At 42.4% G+C, this 17917-nt stretch overlaps 1 protein-coding gene across 1 annotated transcript in view; it reads left to right on the top strand.

Annotated features, from left to right (window-relative positions):
- Window positions 1–17917, top strand: part of PLPP3 (phospholipid phosphatase 3) — a 66119-nt gene that overhangs the window by 18717 nt on the left and 29485 nt on the right. Inside the window, exon 2 of the mRNA XM_033152024.1 lies at window positions 14991–15148. Coding sequence (XP_033007915.1) covers window positions 14991–15148 — 158 coding nt within the window. The remainder of the gene's footprint in view (window positions 1–14990; window positions 15149–17917) is intronic.

The raw sequence follows: 17917 nt of genomic DNA on the forward strand, positions 1-17917 counted from the left end.
CTAAGGTCTGCTGCATGATGGCAAATGCATTTGCCTTTCTTTTCAACTTCAATCCAGGTAGCAGAAGTTGAAGCACGGTGGATGTAAGCAAGTTTAATTGAGTTGGGGAGGAGCAATTAGCTAAATTGTAATAAATGATTATTGGGGGGGGGAGCACCACTCTGTTTTGATTTTTTGTTTGGGTAGGGATGGGGAAACTGTTGCCCTCCAGATGTTATTAGACTCTCAGCGCCAGCTAACATGGTCAGTGGTTGGGGTAATGGCAGTTGTGCCCAGAAACATATATTCCTCATCCCTGATTTGGGTATACCGGTAGTTACTATTATTCTAAAGTTCTGTACTCACAGCAAAATGGTTTGTAGAGCATACAACATAACATGTATCTGATATATCTGGTGCCCTCCAGATGTTTGGGACTGGCTGAGGCTGATGGTACTTACAGTGCAAAACATTTGAAGGGCACCAGGTTAGCAAAAGCTGCCAGAAAGTCATAATACGGCACTTGGCATTACATGAGCTTAACAATTTCACTTGTAGAGTTCAGCAAGACTACAATTTAGAGAAAACTGCAAGCTATCAAAAAAAAGGGGGGGGGGAGAGAAGCCAGCAATAAAATGCCAGGCTCATATTTCCCCATTTCTTCCTAGTTTATTTTAGCAAATCTTAATGGTGAACAAAACCTTTTTTATGACTGGTTAAGACTTGCTTCTTTTCAAGCACGCGGAAATGTTAATTTAAATCAAAAGAGAAAAGACGGAAGGGTGTATTGCTCTGAAGGTGTTATGAGGTCAACAAACCATGCAGTGCAAGCTGTTTCTGCTATTTTAATTTATTTTAGAATGTGCAGCTTTAACTGCCCTCCTCCTGGAGCATCTAAGGAATGAAATGAACAAACATACAGATATTAAGTGTTATCTTTGGCAGAAATTTTGAAGGTCTGTAAACCTTTGTTCTTGGTTCACTCTGAACTCTTCTGAAGATTATTGTTATTATTATTATTATTTTACAATTCTGTGTAGTGTTCTGAGTTAGACAGGGACCAGGCATATGTGATCCCAACAATTTTGCCAAGACTCTTAGAATTGTAGAGTTGGAAGGGGTCCTGAGGGTCATCTAGTCAACCCCCCTGCAGTGCAAAAATCCTGCCCACATTTTCACAGATGTTTCACCTGAACAGGACCCTGAATTAACACGTTTACTAGAAACCCAGGACTGCACTGCTGTTCACTCTCTGGGAACTCATCATATATCCCGCTCTAGCTATAGCTTCAACTAGGACAGGTGTCAACCCTGTGGCATCCATGGGTGCAGTGCACCTGCAGAGGCCTTCCAGGACACGGTCCCCACGCTCTGCTGAATTAGGTTAAAAAGAAGCAGTGCACTGTAACCAATAGAATGGATAGCATTGTGTGCTTGACTGACGTGTGTGCGCGTGTGCATGTAGAGCCCATGACAGCTTCTCCAGTTTGCACATGGGCTCTAAAAGACTGCTGACCCCTACATTAGGATAAAAGCTATCAAGTGATGTTACATAGTTTGGAAGTCCCCTATTGAGCAACTGCCTTCTTTTTCTTTTTCTTCTTTTTCTTTTTGCTGCTGGATAGATGCTGACAGGTTGCGCAATTTCACTTAGTCATGTGGATTTTGAGTCCGCTGGGTAAAGGAAAAACGAACTCGACATGAATTTCTACCCTGTTTTAATGTTGGAAAAGCAGTTAGAAATGAATCATAGAATTGCAGAGTCGGGTCCTGAGGTCCATCTAGTCCAACCCCCAGCAATGCAGGAAACTGTACACGGTTTAAAATCTTTTTTTGTATCAGGAGATGGCCTAGCTCCCCTCACCCCTTATTTTCAGTTTCTGTTGATGCTAAAGACGGGGAAAGGGACCTTCCTCAGCCTCAGGGCTGCATTTCCCTAGTGTGGAGCTTTCCAGGGGCAACGTACCAAAAGTGGGTAGAGCAACAGATGTGGCTCTTTCATCCTTGTACAATAGGCTGCTGTTCAGCCACACACAAGTTAGAGGTTTCAAAACATGCCACCACATACCTCTCCGTCCACCCAAGCAAGAAGCATCGTCACAGTTCAAGTACCCATTCCAGGTAGGCAAAAGCGCTGAAGGATGGAACAGAGCAAGACAGGCGAACGGTACGGCCTGGGGAGGCAGCATGGCTTAGTCTGATTTAGAGAGGCTTAAAAAGCCACATTCAGACCCCTGGCCTGAGGTTCTCCACCCTGTTCTAAAGATAATTTCGATCAGGCTTCCTCAACCTCGGCCCTCCAGATGTTTTGAGACTACAGTTCCCATCATCCCTGACCACTGGTCCTGCTAGCTAGGGATCATGGGAGTTGTAGGCCAAAAGCATCTGGAGGGCCGAGGTTGAGGAAGCCTGAGTGTCAGACATGAAAGACTATACAGTACAGTAAGTCTTTAATGTTTTACTGAGTGTCTTTGGTCAGGATAGTCATTCTTACCCTCTATTTTCTGTTCATAAGACAGGAAGACTATAACAAATAACAAATAGAATAAAGACGATAGGTTCCTTGACTATTTTAACAATTATCTGTCTTATAAAGAAAAAAGAGTAGTGACCCCCCAGGCAAGTGGTTTGCCCTGCTATATGCATATGCACTCTTTCTTCCCTTCCTTGACTGCAGAACATCTGCAAGATTGTTTGAATCGTTTGCTTAATGTTAGGGCTAACAAACATTCTAACCCATGCTAAGCTTCCATTGATCCATCGGATGGCACCGCCTCCAACTCCGCTGGGAGTCCAAGGTCCTGTCTATAGCAACACTAATCTGTAGGGAGATACACGTTATCACGCGTCCATTCTCTTGCTCCCTATCTCCCATGGCATTTTTGTTTACAGGCTTCAAGAATAGTCTGCCTCTCTTAGCTCCGAGGCTGGGCCAATTCCAAGATAGCAGGGGGAACTATTCACAAACCAGGCTGATTGGAGTACTGCGGAAGGACAATGGCAGTGTGACCTGTCAGCACGCAGTTCTCATGACTTACAGCTCACAAGCCAGATAACAGATTTCCTTGCTGTATTTCTCTTTCATCATGGGGTTGATGATCCCTGTTGAAGTGGTTGGTAAATGCAGCATATGGATTGATACGGGTTATCAGAAGAATGCATTTGATGTAGGTCAGCTGCAGAAATACTATACACTTGATCAGAGAGCATCAGCTCTGATAAGGAAGAAGATCCTTTGACTTCCCCCATAGGTGAAAACTCTCCTAGAAAATGCATAATTCAGACAGCATAAAAACTAATGGACAGATTTGTGCAGGGATGGCTTTGGCTTTGAACTTTATACTTTGGAAGTCCCACTTAAATATTTCAAGGATTCATATATTGTGTATTATGAAGATGGAAAGGTCAGGGCAGAATCCTTTGTTTAAGATTTCTGCCATCGATAACAGCTACATTTACTGTTGCACATATTTTTCTAGGCCATCAACACATTGTGTGTGTGTGTGTGTGTGTGTGTGTGTGTGTGTGTGTGTGTTTTATATATATATATATATATATATATATATATATATATATATTAGATACGCTACGTTATTAATAAAATGCTGTACAAGTCTGGGGTCACTCAACCTCATTACATCCCTCTAAAGAAAGGCATTTATATTCCTGTTTTGCCAATGGGATGTTGAAACTCACTTTTAGGGACTTTCCCCAGCCACATTCCCACTTTACTTCTTTTTGGATGTACAGAGAGAATTTCAATGTGTACACCTAAAAATGTAAAACCTGTGTACATCAGAAAGGCATTTACAAATGTATGTCTCATGCATGGGGGGTTGCTTTATGACTTAAATAATATTTTGCATTTCCACCTCCATCATTCAGCCCAGACACTGAGGTCCAGCTCCGAGGGTGGCTCCCTCATTGCAAGAAGTGAGGTAACAGGGAACCAGGCAGAGGGCCTTCACCTTCAGATGTGAAGAAAATAAACAATGATTTGACTTTTAGAAGACATCTGAAGGCAGCTATGTTTAGGGAAGTTTTTAACGTTTGATGTTTTATTGTGTTTATAAATTCTGTTGGGAGCCACCCAGAGTGGCTGGGGCAACCCAGTCAGATGGGTGACATATAAAATCATCATCATCATCATCATCATCCTCATCCTCATTAAACAGTGATTTTTATAATCTGCTGTGGAGCCACTCTGTGAAAGGCAGGCTATAAGTACAAATAAATACAGTAAGTAAAACAAGTGCATCTTTTGGGGACCCACAATTAGCCAATGCTTCTCCATATGTACACACCGAATATACTCGGGGTTCTTGTGTGGTCTACCATCCAGGCATTGGATGAGACCTAGATCTTCTTAGCTTTAGCAAGGTGGCTGCATCATGTGCTCTTAGATCATGCTTTCTCTCAGTAGAAATCTATGCTTGCTATTATATAATGGTGCAAAGGAGTCTTGTGCTTGTGATCAGAGATTTGAAGCTAGCTCTAGGGCACATGGAGGGCACAAGCAGAAGAGGACGACAGAGGATGAGATGGTTGGACAGTGTTCTCAAAGCGACTGGTATGAGTTTGGCCAAACTGCGGGAGGCAGTGGAGGATAGGGGTGCCTGGCGTGCTCTGGTCCATGGGGTCACGAAGAGTCGGACATGACTGAACGACTGAACAACAACTAAATATAGCACTCCCTCCACTTTCTATAACGGGGAAGAACATGTTCAGCATTTCAGCATTTAACTATTCTTAAATCTGCGATTTCCGAGGGATTTGTCAAGTATATTCTTCAGAGGTTCCTGTGTTTCAGCTCTTGCCCATTCTGCCAACCAGCCCCTCACTAGTGTCTGTGTCCGCTTCCCAGTTAGAGTCTCACCATCCACATGGCTTTATCAGCGCTCTTTCTGTGATCCACCTACTATCGGCTGGTTCCTGGTGCTTCAGAACAGCTTGCAGCTGCAGTATCCTCCAATGTCACTTGTATGTCCTGCTTTGGCGTTGTGAAGCATATTTTTTCCCAGTGTCGGAAATTCATAGCTCCATAATGAATTAATTCCCACAGTATCCCACATGTCACAATTTGCCTGAAGCCTCAAACTGAAAACCTGCTGGTGATGGGGGAGACCATCTGCCTTCTCAGTGGGGGAGGTGGCAATTAACACTGGGAAATGGAGGGTGAATTAAAGAAACAATTGGATTAACAAACACACAAGTTTGGTTTGGGAAGGGGAGGAAATTGTTTGAACTTGTGAGAAAACAAAGCCGAGTAGAGAATAATACAACTTCCTGTGTTCTTGAAGTCAATGTGGTTGAGCCTGGAAGCATAGGGTTTCAATATGGTATTTCATTGAAGTGGTCACTAACTTAGATAACTTAAAAAAATGGATTACAGAAATCTAGAGAAGATAGGCCTATCAATGGCTGATGATCATGTTCACAGGGAGTGTGCCATTGAATACAGCTGGTGGAGAATAAAAGCCAGGGTGGACTATTGTACACCAACATAAGAAACTGCATTATACCAAGTCAGACCACTGGAGCACCCAGCTCAGTCTTGTGTACACCGGCAGCAGATCCTTCCGATTAGTCATTTCATTGGGATTTACCATAGATTGATCGTATCCAAAGATACCTCACACTGAAGCAAAAAAAAAAAATTGCTTACTCAGGTGCTTCACAATCTCAGATGGTGTAGTATATATCCCTGTGGAGCACTAGGAATTCATTCTCTCATTCATATATATATGGTGTTGGGCAGGCTGGTTCCATAAATGTCACAACTTATCTACCTGTGAATCTACAAGCAGCTGGTTTAATTGGTGTTCCCTTTGAAGATTAGAATCTGGCAGCAGATTCTACACTTAATTACGAGCCACCCATGGAAAGACATAGGCAGCTAATGAACTTCTGCCAGAGAGAGAGAGACCCCTGCTCGGTTTGTGAAGTTTGACAGGCTTTAAAAAAAAAATTAAAAATGGGAAGCATATTGAAGAGTGACATAAAGCTAATTTTGGCAGGATTTAAAAAGGGACTAGTTTTCCCAACAGTTAAAGCTTTCCTGGATTGTACTCCGAGAACTACCTGTAAATATGCATGTGTATATTCTGAAGTAAAGCAACAGTGGCGGACCTTGGTGTCTCAAACATCAGCGACACCATGTGCGTCACGAAAATTCAGCGTCCCCCCCCCCCCGCATCTCACCTTCCATTCAATAACTTAGTTGTGGCTCCCCTGCGGTGCTCCTGAGACTTTCTGCCCACTATCACGGAACCAGTCGTGTCCCCCTAAATCTGTGTCTGCAAAACAGCTTTTAAGCTTAGCTAGGAAATGGGGAAGTAGAAACTGATGACAGTGACCTGACATCCATCCATCCATCCATTCATCCATCGGTCTGTCGGTCGGTCTGTCAGTCTCTTTCTCTCTCACACACATGCACATGTATATCTTAGGATGCTCAATATCTTGGAAGAGAGGACTGCTGAAGCTGTCAGATCAGCATCAGTTGAACCAATTTATTCAGTGATGTGGAAAACGTTCTTTGATTAAGCTCTTGGGGCTCATGCTGCAAAGTTATTTACAGTTCTTGCTGTATATCGGATAGGTTTATAATGTTAGCAGTGTTATAAGGTAGGCCGTGAGAAATTTCAGAATGTTACTGCCTGCGAAAGGGATCACACACATACTTTAACCAACCCTGAGAGCTATATCGTGCACTACCCACTTAAGCCGCTGCTTGGGCTCTCCTCGGTGGCATTTGCCCTGTGCTATGTTCCCAGTTCTGATGATTAGATTTCATCTGAGCGCTTCTCCCTTTTCATGTCTTATTTTGACAAAGAGAGTTGTCGAGTGAAAGCCATTTCCATGAGAAACCTGCGATTTTCAGGCAAACATACCAGCCTACTCTCATGGCAGTACCATGGTGAAGGGGAATAATGTTATTTGGCACCAAGCCCTGAAGGAGGAAAAAAGTGCAGAGAACAGGGGTGCCTTTGTCGAAAACCTACCGCAATAAAGTGCAAAAGTAGTGGCGCGCGGGGGTGGGGGGGGAATGAAAGTGAGAAAAAGAGGCTGCTATTCCCTTAGGTTTCTTTAACCTTTTTTTCTCCAATTTATTCACACGTTGCCTGACAGCAGGGCACTGCATTGTTACAAGAGCTCTGAAAAGGGAAGCTGGGACTTCTCCATTTTTATTTGTGAACGAACACTATACACATTGTGCCCCAAGAGAACAAATGAACTGTAGCTCTGCTACTGCCTGCTCCATTGAGGATTTATTAATAGGGTCCAGATTGGGACTGCATCTCTGAAAAGCACATACAAGGAATAGTTACCGGAGACTCCATGAAACCTTTACTTGGTGACAATTCAAGGCTTGTAAATGTTTCCCTGCCCTGGGTTACGAGTATGACGACAGGATGGGATGAGCCTGCCTTAAGAGGCATTACTGTAGAGACTCAGACATGGAAACCCAACAGACAAGAGACTGGCTTTCCACCTAATTGCTTTCAGGCTACTTCCACTCTTCTCAGATTTGAACAATGAGGAAACATTCTTCAACATTCTGGTATCTTTGTGGGGAGGGCAGCTTAGGGAAAGTCTTCGGAAGCTCTAGGAATTTGCAGGGCGTAAAAAGTTACTGTTGTGACTTCGCAAAAAAAGATTTAGAGTTAGCATTTTGTAAAAAAAATAAAAATAAAAATGTGCGGCTTCAGTTCCTAAGCCCCAAAATGAAATAGCATGTCTAAGAGGAAATGATACTTTAAGCATCTTTTGTCTTGATTCAACAAGCAGATGTATGTGTAGAAGAAAAACTCATGTGCATTTTAGGTATGGATTCAGGTCTCATTTGGATGTTCAACTGAGCTCCTTGAGTTGGCAAGATGCATCTTTTGTTGCTATGGGGACGTACAGTGCACACAACTAACCACAGCTGCTAGTTGTTCTTCATGAGAGCTAGGTTGGGGTTTGCATTTGGATTCTCAGGGTTAAGACTTTGTAGGAAGCTAATGAAAAAGCAAGTGACTCCTGGGTGGTAGTGGAATCTGGGTAGGTGTGGGGAAAACATTTAATTGGGGGTAGCCAGCATGGTGCCCTTTAGATCTTGTTGGACTGCAACTTCCATCATCTCTCCTGGTTGGCCATGCTGGCTGGGTTGATGGGAGTTGCCCATTGGCTTCCCCAATTTACCTGAACCAGTTTCAAACTATTCATAGCTGACATGGAGAACAGTGAAAAAATATGGCTTTGCTGGTAGGATAATTACAAAATCAAGAAAGAAATCTTAGAATGGAAGGCCTTAGAATGGAAATAAATGTGGGATCCATCGTGCTTCTTCTTTTTTTGAAAAGGAGCCTGGATTTAACATGCCCAGACATATTGCTATCTTGGACACATCACATTTTCTCATACCCCATCTGTTCTAGTGTATGAAGAAACTCTCTCTCTCTCTCTCTCTCTCTCTCTCTCTCTCTCTCTCTCTCTCTCTCTCTGAATATATAAGCACCAGAATTTTCTTAGAATGTCAAGAATTGAAACCGTAATGTGCATGTTAAGAAGTCCACTTTCCTTGCCCAAACAGAACAGCCCCCCCCCAAAAAAGGTAGGAAGGAAAACCAGAAGCTGATTTCATAAATATTGTATAACAAATAAGGCTCAGGTATTCCCAAGGTCTCTATTCTTGTTGCAAATTACACGTCACTCAAATATCTGCAGTGAGTACTTGGAGTGAAAAAAATCTGGTATGTTGCTTAAGCCAACCAAAATAGAATTTTTGTAACAAAAGACCACTGGTTCAGATTTCTGCTAGATGCCCCTGATCAGAGCTGAGACTCTTATTTTAAATTCCTAGGCTGCAGCATCTTATTTTAAGAGCCAAGCCTGCAAAAATATCAAACTGTGAAGGTACCAATGGTAAGTTTATTGTGATGGTTTTAGGAGCCTGGACAGTCAACCAGCTAAGACTTTTTCAGCCTTATCTGTACTTAATGCCATAAGTTTGGTAGCTATTTTTTCATGACACACACCAGTTGCTGATGTATGTGAATTCATAAAGGCCAGTGTAGTTTTCCACAGAATTTGTTTGTTTCATAGAAGTTTATGGACAGTGCTATTTTTCTAGAAAAAGAGGTACCGGAACTCACTGTGAATGCCTCCCTCGTTCTCTTAGAATGGCAGGTGCCCACCTGAGAGGTGCCAGAACTGAGTTCCGGCGAGTTCTAACTGAAAAAAAGCCATGGTTGTGAAAAAAGCCATGGTTATGAAAAACACTCTAGGGTGAATGGTCAGTAAAACACTCTAGGGTGAATGGTTAAAATCTCGCATGAAGTGCTGCCGAATTGCAGGAAAATTGCATTGTGATAATCACCTTTATTAACAGTGATGGTTCACAAAATACAGTAGTTGACAACATATAGACATACTGGCTTTGGTAAGCCAGTAGCTACATGTAGCGTGATAAAAACCCATTGTGTCAATTTAGTCCACAACGGATAGCACTGAATCTCTTGATGCATTGTAATTCAATGGTTTTACATTGCCAGCTTCCCTTTGAAGTTCCTTTGTTCAAAGATAGACACCATAAGGTCAGTCACCGAGTTCCCAGTGCCAAGTTGTCTGTTCTTTTATTAGTAGACACTGTTAATAGGGTACTTATTTCCATCTGTACTTCTCTGAATTTCCTTTCCTTTTGACCTCACGATTTACAGAACTTTGGTCTCTTCCATCTCTACAGTTCTATGATTTTATACCAAAGTGTGACAAAATTGTTCCTTGTTTTACTAAACATGTACACACAACCCCCCCCCCGCCAAAATCTGTTTGATTCCAATCTTGTCTATATGCAGAGTTGAGCACAGTGCAGGATGGTTTCAGAGGTTTGTTCCCTTGGCTTCTCAACCCAAATTGACAGCATTACCTTGGGTATGTTTGCACAAGCAAGAACTCTATGTGATTTTAACCACCAATGTTGCATACTGGTTGCAGAGCACTCTATGCTTGTTCTAAATGATGAATTGTACTCACGTCTGCCCTACTGTACAGTCAGTTGTCTCATGGTAAAAACAGAGATAATGCAATAGTATTTCCCCCCCAGTGGAATACTCTTTCTTCTGTTTAACTCATTGTCTTCCATTTGTAAAACAAAGCACATCTACCCCAACTCTGCCCTGGGGTAACTCAAAGGGTGTCTAAATATTGGACCTCTCTCCACCAAATGGGCCAGTTTAGGACCCAAGTCTTGCTTTGCCCAGAAATGGCATTAAGATTGCTCCCTTAGTTAACAAAGCTTAGAGACAACAGAGTGGTAGCAAAAACAAAATAAAATAAAATAAAATAAATTCCTTCCAGTAGCACCTTAGAGACCAACTAAGTTTGTTCTTGGTATGAGCTTTCGTGTGCATGCACACTTCTTCAGATACTGAAAATCAGCTGAGTTGTTTTTGCTGGGCTGTATTTCTTTCTGTCTTAATATGTCTACAAGGGGGCTGAAGATGCTGGTTATTCAATGCTTTATTCCAAAACAAAAAGTAGAAACTTGAAAGTAGGAGAGGCAACTGTGTTTAATTTAGTGCAAAGGTGAAACTTCAGCTGGGAAGATCAGAGCTGCCTGGTTGGGTCACCACAGTAACATATCCCACATGACTTTATCAATGGGTGGCCAATGAAAGCTTATCCTGTTTTATATCCTCCACACTCCCCAAATCTGCCCAACTCTTAGGTTTTCAAAGGTTCAATGTTTCAAAGCATTGAATTCAGTACAAGAGGCCTTTGATTTTCTATCAATTGCAAGCTGCTCAGTCAGTGCCCCACCCCCCACCTTTTTTAAATCACCTCCTGCGTCTCTGAGGTTGTTAGGTTTCCTAGGAGGTAAAGAAAAATTAATTGATTGTTGAGGAAGATGTTAATAAAACAATGTTGCTTCTTTTACATTTAACTCTCAAAGCCTGCCAAGATCCAGCCCAGCTGCAGTAGCCCTTATTAAAATGTAAAGCAGAATGCAATGTCAGCTCTTCACTGAAGCAGCTTTGCCTAGGACACCAGCCGCGAGGAGTCAGAAAGTCATTTTGACTTCCTCCAAAGAAAAGCAGCATCATTTTCCTTTTCCCTCCCTCCCTCCTCCACTGTATGCAGCAGCAAATGCAGCTCCTACAGGGCCCAGCTGAACTCCTTAGTGCCTTCAACCTGTGTAGTCCAGCTACTTATTGATTGATTCATTAGAAATGCTTCTAAACCAGCATTCACCAACCTGGCGATCTCCAGATATTTTGGACTGCAGCTATTTTGGACAGCATATCTGTGCTTGCTAGAGCTGGGAAGAGTGTGTGGAGCACATCTGGAGGACATCAGGTTGGCGAAGACTGCTTCAGACTGCCCTTCATCCAGATAAAGAGAAATAAAACACTCAACTCCAATATAATACAATGAAGGATAAAACAGCATCACACACACACACACACACACACACACAAGTTTTTAAAAAGCAAGAGGAACAGGCAGGATACTCCTCAGTTTTCAGCCTTTGGAGTTTAAAACATCCGGGCAAATAAGTTTTGACCTCGCACTGAGGTGAAAAGCCATTTCTATCGTTTATTTACTTATTTAAAGCATTTCGTACCTGCTCTTCGTTGCAAATGTAATTATAAATTTACAGATTAAAGCAAATCTGGATACATCATTCAGGTACTAAAGAAGAATCAGATAGTTAAAAACAGCCAAATGGAGCAGGTACCACTTACTTTAACACTGCCTTGCTATAAGAGGACAGCCTTCCTACCACCCTTATTCAAGATGCTGCTGAATCTGGCTCTCCAATGGCATGCTTTAGTATAAGGACTTGAGCAGACACTTTAGAAACACAGAAAGAGGCCAAACTGGAATTGGAGTTACAGGAGTAAATGAAATCATGGGTTTATCAATTGTGGCTATATGGGAGCTTTTTGTTCCAAGGCATTTATCCACTGAATACCCAGAGGGTGTCCTGAACGACATCTGGTTGGCCACTGTGGCAAGCAAGATACTGGACAGGGGGACTCTGGTCTGGTCCATAGGGCTGCTGCTTTGACTTTTGCATGTAAAAGGTCCAGAGTTATCCCAGGTTCCTTGTGCCATTGCAGAAGCAAAGGGATACATTGGGAAACTAAGCAAGCATCTCTTCTTAGCTGTATCTTTCATGGAGGAGAAAGGCTGGGAATTATAGGATCCTAAAAGCTCTCTAGCTCTCCACAGTTGTTAGAAGAGAGGTGTGGCATGTCTGCTCATCCCATGCCCACCACCCACATGTTAGCTGAACTTGTCAGTAGAGGAGCCTGCAGGGCTGTAAATCACAAGGGGGTCTTTCAGGTATAAAGTAAGCAGACACCCCACACTGGTTATGCACCCCAACATGCGAAACTCTCCAAACAATTACAAATGTGTGGAGAATAATGTCCAGAACTGGCCCAAAGAGATTAAGACTCAGAGATAAGCTTCTGAAATGGCTACAGCTGAAAAATCCAGGGTCAAATTTCTCCCAAACTCAGATTACTAAACTTTAGCCCAGAGACTGATATTTCAACCACCAAATCCAGCGGGGAACTAGAATGCCTGGGAAATCCATCTTTTCCCTTTTTGTCGGAACTTTGTTTTTTCTATCAAAAACTGACACCATTATTTATACTGAAACACTGTCAAGTCTTGTTGAAGTTTGATTTCAGCAGGGTTGGCAGTGATTCTGAGAGAATGATTTTTGCCTGACTAGAACCTGATGTCTCGCTGTACGACCATAGTAGGTTGTTGCTGGCCTGGGAAACTGATTGAGGTAGGATATAGTATGAGATGTTGAACTGCCACAGACTGTTTTGTAAACCCCTTTTCAGGGTGGCCATTGGCACCAGCCCATGCTGGAACCTCAGCGCCAACCATTTCCAGAAGGTGGGGTTTCTGCCAGAAGTTGTGGGTGGTGACACCATACCTCAAAACAATCTGTGCTCCAAGAGATCTTCCTTGGAAACAAGACTACCTTAGCAAGGGCTCTGACACCACAGTGCTCATTTTGACGGCAATGTGTGCCCTGGCCTGGACGGTGACCTTGGTGAAGAAGCATGGCCTCCAGCCCAGTCCTCAGAGTCTAGGCATGCCGCGGGTTTTGTGAGCAATATCCGTTCGGCTCCTGAGGGCATGTTTATGTTTCTCATATGAAAATAGGGAATCTGAGGTTACTGTTGTGCTGGAAAAATGTCAAGACTCAATTGGCAATATCCCACTAAACCACAAGTTTGCAGGAGAAAAAAACAAAACCCTCACATTTTCAAAACCATGTCTGTATGCTTTTAAAGAAAATATATACAATCTAGGTCAAGTCTTGCTTGTATTATGGTGGTGGCAGTCCTGAAAATAATTGAAATGTGGAAATACTGCTCCCATGTTGTTCGGTGAATGAAGGGGAAAACAAATCTTTATTATTCCAGAGTTCACATAATTTATAGGAACACTATTGTCTTTCCTCCCCCTTAACTCGTGCCCCCTATTTCTTTCTTTCTTTTTCTTTCTTTCTTTCTTTTTTTTAAATAAAAGCCCGATTTAGCTCTCAGATATGTTTTATTGTTTGAGGGAACATGTGTTTTACAGACTTGTCATATGAAAACAATTAAAAAGAGGAACTGGAGCAATAACAATAAGTCACGTAACCATGGTATGGTTAATCCCCAAAGTTTGACTATTAAACTGCTGCTTCTAGTGGATGTGAAACCAGATCTCATCATGCAGTGTTAGCTTTTTGGCAGCAATTTCTTATTGGGATGCAAAGGGTTTCTTTTAATTCTTTTTTTCTTTTTTCTAAAAAGGGCTATTCATATCATATATTGTTGGCTCAGAAAACAGATTCTGTATCCAAATTGACTCTGTTCCAACAGGTTTTAGGTAGTGGAATGAGGATGGCCTGGATCTGTACAAATATGCTAAATTTTGAGTTGCAAAATCAGAGGTTTGTTGATGCCTATTGACACGTTTATTCACTATTTTATGAGTGTGTTGCAAAACACACACTTCTGTGTACAATGAGTCAAGCTTTTGACTAGACTTGTGAAGGTAGCAGTGCATCAGTTTCCTTTGTGAAGGTGCCAGTAGTAGAAGATGATCTCACTAACTATCTATGCTGCAGTTCAGCAAAAAGGAAAACTTAAAGTTATATTTTAAAATTTGACTTTTTGCATAGGGTCCGTTCCACATGGCAATTCATTGTGGACTCAGTGCTGCTTTGTGTGGTGTTCACATGACACCTTTAGGAAATTAAAATGCCACCCCTTATGTCTCCCCCCCCTCATTTAATTTGCATTTAGTGTTTCTACAGGTTTTTTTAAAAAAAGACTTTTCTACATTCATAGTAAATGCGGGAAAAATATGGGGCAGCATTCTGATGAGGAAAATGTTAAGAGGACACTGTGCAAAACCTACATGCATGACAAGCACCAAGACCACAATTAATAGCCGTATGGAAACATATATAGTATTAGGCTAGTATCAAAAGCAGCTAGAAATAATATCAAATCCTTAATTACCTTCGGTTTTCTTCCAGGTTGAAAGTATTTTCAGTGATTGAAATTTAGCTTTTTAAAAAATGATGATGTGGCTTTGAAATTTGTTACAAGCAATTGAACCAAAGAGCACGGTTGGTTTCATCCTGTGTTCCTATTACTGTGCTTTGCCTCTGACCTCTATCTGCTTTGGGGGATTTAGAGTTGGTGACATTTTAAACAAGTTTAAACAAGAGAATCTTGTGAATGTGACTGATTTTAAATGCATAAGTCTTCTTTCTTCTTTTTTGGGGAGGGGAGGTGGCTAAAGTATAGTTCAGTGTTGAGTAAGTTTATGCAAACCCCCCACCCCTAGTATCTGTATGGGATTTCCCAGTGCAAGTCCCAATAAATAACATTTCCCAGTGTGCCATAATCATGACTACTAAGGTCCTTGTTTAATTCTTTTTTTGTGTTTCTGACCATACTCTTTTTCTTTTGTTCCCCTTCCTTTTCTCCCTCTAGCTGGCCTGCCATTTCTGATAATCGAAACAAGCACAATCCCACCCTATAAGCGTGGATTTTACTGTAACGATGAAAGCATTCGCTACCCTCTGAAAAGTGGAGAGACCATCAACGATGCTGTCCTTTGTGCTGCAGGCATTCTTATAGCCATACTTGCTGTAAGTAGGACAAAACGACTGCGGTTTCATTTCAGCTCCCTGTACAAAAAAAAAAAGCACCCAGTACCAAACAACATGCCTATTTTTTCTGTTCTGTTTTTTGTTTTATTTATCTTTCATAAATAAAAGTTAGGATGTTGACTAATCAAATGTTAGCGGTTCTAAATACTTTGTTACTGAAAAACGTGGATGTCTTTGTGGAATTAACCCAAACCAGATCGTACCTTAAACTGAAATCTTCAAACAACTAATTATAGAATAGTCCCCTAAACCCACTACTGCGGGGACCTGCCTTTTGTTTGCTACCCCGTCAGGGTCATGTGCACTGGTGATAACGCTGCATTGAAAAGGATAAACTTTTGAAGGGAGTGGCTTGTAGGTTCACTGGCTTTGAGAAAATAGCTTTCAGTATAGCCACCACTCAAAACACACTGCAGACCAAATTAATTTGCATATCAGTTGATTCAAGAAGCTATGATATTATCCAGTGATAGAAATTAGCCAGGTGCATTTTGTGACTGGCACAAGTCCAATTGCAAGCACATGGAGATCTCTGGATGCCAGGTTGGCAACGGACATCTTCATTTGGCTGGTCCCTCCAGCTTTCCTAAGCAGGTAAGCAGAAAAGCTCCTTTATTGTATTTATTTCCCATCCTACACGGTACAACTCCTCCTCAGTTAATCCCTGCAACAACCCTGCGAGGTAGGTTAAGAGGCTGTGACTGACTCCAAGGTCACCCAGTGAGCTTCATGACTGAGTGGGGGATTTGAACCGTGATCTCCCAGGTCCTAGTCCAGCACTCTAACCACCACACCACATTGGCTTCCTAGAGTTCTTCTGCTATGGGGCAGCTCTATAAATTATGTAAATAAATACAGGGAAAGCAAAATGCCGCTTAGAGAAGGATATGAAATATTTTCCTGGAAGCTTGAATTTGTTTTATACTGGATTGTTTTATTTGATGTTTCAGTGTGTTGTGAACTGCTTGGAGATTTCCCCCCCTTTAAAATGTAAAGTGGTGTAGAAATGAGATAATAATAAGAACCACAATAATAGTAACAAACACCACTGCTGGTGGGGGGGGGGGAGTGGCGCCTAGACATACCATGGTGGCGACCATAACCCAGGCTTAAGGTGCCATTTGGCGATTAGCTTATATATCTGAGTTTCTAACACTGCACCCATCACATGCTTATCATGGTGTGAGTGGGGAGGGTGTGCTTGCTCCCACTACCGCCTTGGCCATGACCCTGGTGGTCTGGCATTGCTGCTGTCCATGCATTGCTCTGAAAGCTTGAAGCAGGCAGCCTGCTTACATGCGTCGGCCCTGTGCATAGTTTAGAATGCCTGAATAACCAGGATGGTAAATTGTGCGAAGAGCCTATTCATATACAGCAGGTGCCCTAGTTCAGACAGTGTGAATGGCAACAAGGCTGCACCAGGCGGTTAGAAATGCAGGGGTGAGGCCACTGGGGCATAACCCTGCTCTCCCAGTCCCTAAAATTAACTGTGAGGGCCATAATATATGAAGAGGGCTCTTCAGCACAGATGTTGTGAACTACAGCTCCCTTCAGTGCCAGCCAGCAGGACCAATGGTCAGGGGCAGACAGAGTTGTGGCATGCAACATCTGGAGAACACAACAGTTGTTAGGCGGTCTCTACTGTATGAAGAGCATGATTAGTTATCCAATCCAGAAGAACGCTAGAAACAAACTCCATGTTGGGGACAAAACGTTCCTTCCAAAACCATGCAAGTCAGCCAAATCCCATAAATTTCATTGAACAACCAATGTAGGAGACATTTTCCAGTTCAGCAACTACGTGCTTGTTCGGCAAAAATTTAGTGTCTTGAAGGATTTGGTGTACATTGTCTGCATTCTGGTACGCTTTGTGGTATTTATATATCCCGTATTTCATGTTGGGTTGCGAAGTATGTTCTGCTTTGCAGCCAGCCACTGACTGCCTGGAAATGTTTTGCAGACAGTATTAGGTTCCGATATCTACTAAGGAGGCAGATTTTGAAAGGAAATTTGAAACTTAGGAGGCCAAAGGGAAGGGGCAATGTCTGTGTTCCCAGCATTCTTTGCATTAAGATAGATAATTCTGTTTGCATGCTCTTTTCTTTTGGATCTCTGCTAACATTTCCTCATTATTGTAAAAGATGCTGCTTCATGGAGAGGGGGCAGCTGGGTATTTCTTTTTCAGTAAATGGAGGCATATTCTCAGCCCAGGCTTATGAATGGAGGTTGCTCATATGATTGCATTGATGACCACTTTACGAACTGAGTAGTTCAATTCAAATATGATGCTGAACTATGATTGGGTGCTAAGAAAACAAATCTAGAGGAACCTTGTGTTTGTGTGTTGGACTGAAAACTATAGTTCGTTGTTACATCCAACCTGGCAAAGTCTCGTTTGTATTTTCTCTACAAACTAGGAATAAACCCTGGTTTGCATGGCAAGTCAAAGCTACGGTGTGGTTGTATTGAGGGAAGAGAAGAAAAGGAGGAGGAGGAGGAGGAGGAGGAGGAGGAGGAGAGATATCCCACTTTATCAATACCCAAAGGAGTCTCAAAGTGGCTAACATTTTCCTTTCCCTTCCTCCCCCACAACAAACACTCTGTGAGGTGAATGGGGCTAAGAGACTTCAGAGAAGTGTGACTAGCCCAAGGTCCCCCAGCAGCTGCATGTGGAGGAGCGGAGGTGCGAACCCAGTTCACCAGATTACGAGGCCATCACTCTTAACCACTACACCACATTGGAAAGGA

Source organism: Lacerta agilis, chromosome 6 (genome assembly GCF_009819535.1).
Source record: "Lacerta agilis isolate rLacAgi1 chromosome 6, rLacAgi1.pri, whole genome shotgun sequence".
In the NCBI taxonomy this organism is placed as follows: domain Eukaryota; kingdom Metazoa; phylum Chordata; class Lepidosauria; order Squamata; family Lacertidae; genus Lacerta; species Lacerta agilis.